At 42.1% G+C, this 5,769-nt stretch overlaps 1 protein-coding gene across 1 annotated transcript; it reads right to left on the bottom strand.

Annotated features, from left to right (window-relative positions):
* Nucleotides 1-1,905: 1,905 nt before the first annotated feature.
* On the bottom strand, nucleotides 1,906-4,530 carry LOC122664306 (phosphatidylinositol 4-kinase gamma 7). Its single transcript, XM_043860068.1, has one exon. The coding sequence runs from the start codon at nucleotides 4,191-4,193 to the stop codon at nucleotides 2,277-2,279; it is 1,917 nt and encodes a 638-aa protein (XP_043716003.1). The 5' UTR covers nucleotides 4,194-4,530; the 3' UTR covers nucleotides 1,906-2,276.
* Nucleotides 4,531-5,769: the final 1,239 nt, after the last annotated feature.

Here is a 5,769-nt window from a genome sequence, read left to right as displayed (position 1 = left end):
GAAATTATCTTGAAAAATCACACTAAACACTTTTAAATCCAAATTCAATCAATTTATCCTTTTCATGTATGTCCGTGCAGCCTACACGTTGTCCCTTGCACCCATGTTAAATTCTTAGATTTTTCAGTACCCAGTTCATTAGATGGTCAATTCTGTTTGAACTCAAACTTAACAGACGAATAAGAGATCAAAATTGACCTGGTATTTGTCAGAATCAATCAAAATGAGAAAAAGCAAAGGTTAATAATAGGTGATCTTCTTTTGGAGTTTTTATCAAATGGTTGAGAACATGTTTTCATCCAAACCCAACCCTTTCCTCTCTCCCCCATCCTCCCCCCCCCCCCCCAAAAAAAAAAAAAAACCAAATATAACGGTCAAATATAAGACGACAGAACATTTAAATCAAAGTCACACCATTAAACAAAAACATCACAATACATTACCACTAAAGCACTACACTGTCAGTGTCAGCTACGTCCAGAAACCAAGGTTTTTCTTTTCTTTAATGCAAACCACAGGCAACAAATTTATTGCGGCAAAGATCGGAAGTTTGATACATCTTCCGGGAAAATAAAAGAACCCATTTGGCAATACTGTGGAGTGTGGGCAGTGGGCACAATGATTTTTTGATCTCGACAAAAAAGAGTATAGACATGAATCAAAATCTTGAGCCAAAACCTGAATATCTCAAACAAGAATCAGGTCAGAGCAATCTGATTGGACTACCATTCTTTGAATTCAAGCTGCACGAGTAGTTTGCACACTAAGACAAACCACCAAACATTCTCCCACTACGGGTGGAAGAAGGAAACCTATGATCAGATGCCACTCGATCCAGATTCCCAAACTCAGTCAACAATGAGGCAACCAAGGCCCATAAACTTCCTAGAAGAGGAGATGGCTGCATCACAGTATACAAGACGATGATTATTGAATATAGAAAGCTGGGGAAGGCTATGGGCTGCTGATGAATCTCAGTGCAGAGAAATAATGGAGACACTAATTCACTCGAACATCCACCAAGGAAATCCAATAAAGAAAATGAGGCACGGTGACATGATAAGTTTGAGCATTCCTCATTTTCCAGATTTCTCATAGAACAGAAAATTTGGCTGCAACATTCCTTTGTATGCTTTGTAAGATCCGACCTGCTCCTCTATTCCAACAACCATTCATAAAGTGGCTTTTATGCGAATCAAATTTGCTGTGCATATGGGCAATACAAAAGAGTATGCTCAACAGTTTCATACTTCTTCTCCACAACAAGGGCAAATGTTTGAACTCACTATGTTCCTTTGTTTAAGATTTGCCATAACACCAACGGCATTCAAGCATGCCTTCCAAAGAAAAGACTTGATCTTTGACTGAATTTTTGAAGACCATATAATATTCCATACCTTTTTGGGAGTAAGAGAGGCACTTTGTACTGAAACTGATTCTTCAAATGATAGAAGATTCCGCATCAGTGCTACCTCCCACTCGCCCATCAGATCAATAAGGTCTGCAACCCAAGGTAGGGGTCTGGACTGAATTCTATAATCATCAATAGAAAGAATCCAAGGATCGTGCCATACTCTAATAAAGTGTCCATTACCAACAATCCACAGTACGTCTTAAAGCAGAAGTCCCCTACCATGAAGCATACTTCGCCAACTCCAGCCAGCAATAAAGTCAGAGTAAGGAAAGTCCAAGACTCAATACTTCTCACCACTCGAGCTCATAGTGAATCCGAGTGTTGAATGAGCTGCCATCCCACCTTGGCCAGCATTGCATCATTTTGAAGTATAAGATCTTTTGAGACCCAATCCAAAACCAAAGCTGCCCAGTCAAAATGGTGTAGATCAAATCAAAACAGTTCACATAGATTATAACACTAGCTTAACAATGTACATAAGCCTCTTTAAACTGGTTTCCTCCTCCCAGAATTTTATTCTACTGATTATTTCTCTAACAGTGGGTATGTATGAGTCAAAAAGGGTTAAAAAAAACAGGGAATTCATATTCATAACACCTCCCGAGTCTCGACTGAAGCTGATGTCGGTGGTACTCTCATCCGCATTCTAACAAATATTTACAACATTCCACCTACTACTCCCAACTACAAATACCTTCATCCGTGAGGGGGAAAGAGGGGGGGGGGGCCAAAACAAAAAAGGAAAAGCAGAAAGACAAACCTACCTACAAATCTTCATCCCCACAAACTACAAGTTTTATTCTTCATTTTTTTTTTTGTTGTTGTTGCTGTTTTTTTACAACGGCAGAGCGTTAAAACAGTCTCAAAACTGGCAAGAAGTCCCGAGCCTCTGCCTTTGCCTCTGCCTCTGTCCAAGGGTGACAGCTTTCCGGTTGGCAAATGCTGGATACAACAGCTCCAGCAACTTCTCAAGGAACAATGTCCACTCTTCCTCGTTCATGTCCGCCAGCTTCACAAAGCTGGCACTCACAGGCAACTGCTCATTTGCACTCCTCCAGTTCCCATATGCCGTGCACTCAGGTTTTGCCATCTGGTAACGCTGGTTCTTCTCACCCAGACTCATGTCTTTCAGGGACATGGAGAGCTTCAATGCAGTGGGAACCTGGGTCTGAGCCACCGGGACTGCAAATTCCTCCACCCTTGTTGGCTCTTCTTCCCCCTCACTTTCATCCTCTTTAATGCTCTCCTCCAGTTTAGACAGTGGGTTTCGACCATTCCCACCCTTAAACCCAATATGAAATGGCCCTCTAGTCGGAAAATCATCTGCCATCTTAGATGTGAAGTCAGCTTCTGACTCCTCACAATCTATATCAAACAAAAACTCCTGTTCATCCCCTGCTTCGACCTCTGGAGATGACACCTTCTCCTCAGCTATCAGCCTCCTTGCCTCGATGCATATAACCTCCAGCTCACTTGGCTCCTCTTCACGGCCACGAAACTCCCTAGTCATCATCTCGCCAATCTCAGCTAGGCAGAGACCAGAGGCTGCTGCTTCCTTGAGGAAAATTGTGCAGAGAACCAAGGTCCGAAGGCATGCCTCCCGTATCATGGGCAGCTCAATACGAAGCATCTCAGAATCCTTCACTGGATCAAGATTCGCTATGTACTCGAGCTCGTCCTCTGAAAATGGAATTGATGCCTGAGGCCAATGTATCCATTCGAAGTACGGGTCCTCAAGGCTCTCTGGCAAGCAAAGGCCATGATCAATCGGAATGAGCTCCACTTGACCAAACCTCCCAACACCATCAAGCTTCCTAACCAGAAGGTTTCCACCATGCCTGTCCGTGTTAAAGATCCTAACATCCAATATCCCTATCCTATGCACCGCAGCAACAGGAAAACTCGAAGTCCCATGATCACTGGCATCAAAGTCATGAGGGATAAACTGCTGGAAAGAGGCAATTTTGCTCACCTGCTTCTTGCCATCAGACTTCGTTCCATTCACCCCTTCATTGACATGGAAAATTGAATGAGTAATCTTCACAAGGGCAGTAGCAGGCACACTGGCAAAGTGATCAGAGTCAAGAAGATATGCTGCAACTTCCCTGATCGCTGTCTCTCCAACTCGCACTGAGCGCTTCAGTCCTGGCTGACCAAGCGCTTTACCAACAAAGCCCTTTGGGTTATTTGGCGCAAATGGTTCTTCATCTGTTGGCTTCACAATTGCAACATTCTCTCCTCGGCTATTCCTGAAATAGTAAGCACCTCCAAGGCCACCGTGAACACGGATAGGTTCAACGCCATTCTTAATTGCCTTCACAATGTCCTCCACCAGTAACTTTGTTTTAGCAAAACGACTTGAGCGGCCCAATATTTCAATCAGGCCACTCTTGTCTCTCTGTTGGAGATCACGACCAGTAGGCGACAGACACGGAGTGGATGAGCTTCTGTGCATGAAATTCCTAGTAAGTAAAAGAGGGCTATCATTTCGTACAGCACTAAGATCATTCTTAAAAACCATATCCCCAAAAGTCAGTGAGCTCTCCTCCGTTGGAACATTGAGTGCAACTTGCAACCTCCTCTTCACCGTATGCACATTGTCACTCCTATCCAACTCTATCCCAAGAACACATCCACTTTCAGTTTGCACAAAGACACGCCTCCTAACAGAAGATTTTCCCTCCAATCTCTTGGTCCCGTGGTACTCCCCCTTAATGGGGCCATTGAAGACTGCAACAGCCATCTGGGTCTGTACAGGACTGTCCAAGTTAGGAAACATGGAATGAAGAGGAAAACCAGTGGTTTTCGAGGCCAGCAGCAGAGGAGGCTGCAGCAGAGAGCTTTTCCTCCTCTCTCAAGCAGGCGCCAAACTCAAAAGCTGACACTAGTTGAGCGAGAAAGTAGTGTGTATCCCAAACAATCATTAATTGACTGACTGGAATATGAATTGCTGCTGGGTTTTCACATCAGAACAGCACCGTGTACCAGAATAGAGAGAGAGATGCAGCGAGATTGTTACATCCAGAAATCCATCTGTTGCATGACAAAGCAGAAGTGGCAGGATAATGTCAAAAAGTGGAATTAGTGATGATTAACGGTTGCAAGAAACAGTTGCACTCTCACTCCTCAAATGATTTACACAACAAATCTTACATGAACGTAAATCACAAAATAATGGAATGGAAATAACTACAAAAGTTCCGGTGACATTATGTTTCTTTGTAATTCCAGAGGAATCGAAGAAATAGGAAGTCTTTCCCTCCATTGATCATTGAAAACAACATTAACATCCTTGGTTGATAGAGAAGAACTAAAACAAATTTCTATCACTCGTATTTGCAGAATTGGGGAAAAGCATTTAGAATAACAAAACAAAAGGTACGTAAAGATATTTTGCAGATAGCAAAAGATCACGTACACACTAATCAAAATATCATTTGACTAACCATTTCTCACCCTCGGCAAAAGAGAAGTTAAGATATCAGAAAAATAACCCGAAAAATTCGGTAGAAGCATTAAAAAATTACCAAATGTAGCTTGTAGGGATTTTCCAAGCATTTCAACCCATTACCAGGGTTTCATTCTCTAAAGATGGTAAAGTTCTTTACAGATCTGGTCCTAAATTTCGAAAAAAGGAGGGAGTGCAATCTATTCTGCCAACTGAGATCAACAAAAAACATAGAAGCTATTTTTTGAAGGATCACTGCTTATTTCCACAAGGTATGAATCTGATAACAGAAACCGAATAGACAACAAATTCTCGAGCAATTTCACTGAAAATACTAAAACCGGAAATGAACGAAGAAGAATGTAAAGAAAACCTAGTTTTTGATTTTCCAGGAATAGTAAAGAAGACAGTATCGTTTCAGCCATTAACCAAATTATCAATCCATCATGACAACTACAGACTCTAAAAATCATCAACCGCATCTGAAGTTTGAACCGACTTCAATATTCCAAAGATTGGAAACCTCAGCCTACTCCCAAGGCAATTGGAAGTCCATTATCCGACAGAAAGAACTAGATATAGTTGATTGGAAGATTAATCACAAACATAGTCTCCATTAAATTCAATTTGAAAGAAATTAAATAAAGCAAACTCACCAGATAACGCGAACCCGACGAAACACAGATGAATCAAAAGAGAAGCAACACAACTACGGTCCTTCGTGCTGCTTGAAGGAAGACGAAGATCAAACCCAAAGGATTCGGATTCGAGAAGCAGAAGCTTCAACGCCCAATACGATCGAAATGCCTCTTGAAAATTGAAACTCTTTCTCCAACCCAAAAACCCTCTCCCTCTCTCACCCAGTCGTCTGTGTCTGTGTCTGTGTCAGTGTCTCGTTCTTTTTGGC

The sequence above is a fragment of the Telopea speciosissima genome, chromosome 6 (assembly GCF_018873765.1).
Source record: "Telopea speciosissima isolate NSW1024214 ecotype Mountain lineage chromosome 6, Tspe_v1, whole genome shotgun sequence".
NCBI lineage: Eukaryota > Viridiplantae > Streptophyta > Magnoliopsida > Proteales > Proteaceae > Telopea > Telopea speciosissima.
Note: the sequence above shows the minus strand (reverse complement) of the source record. Positions and strands in the feature narration are given on the sequence as shown.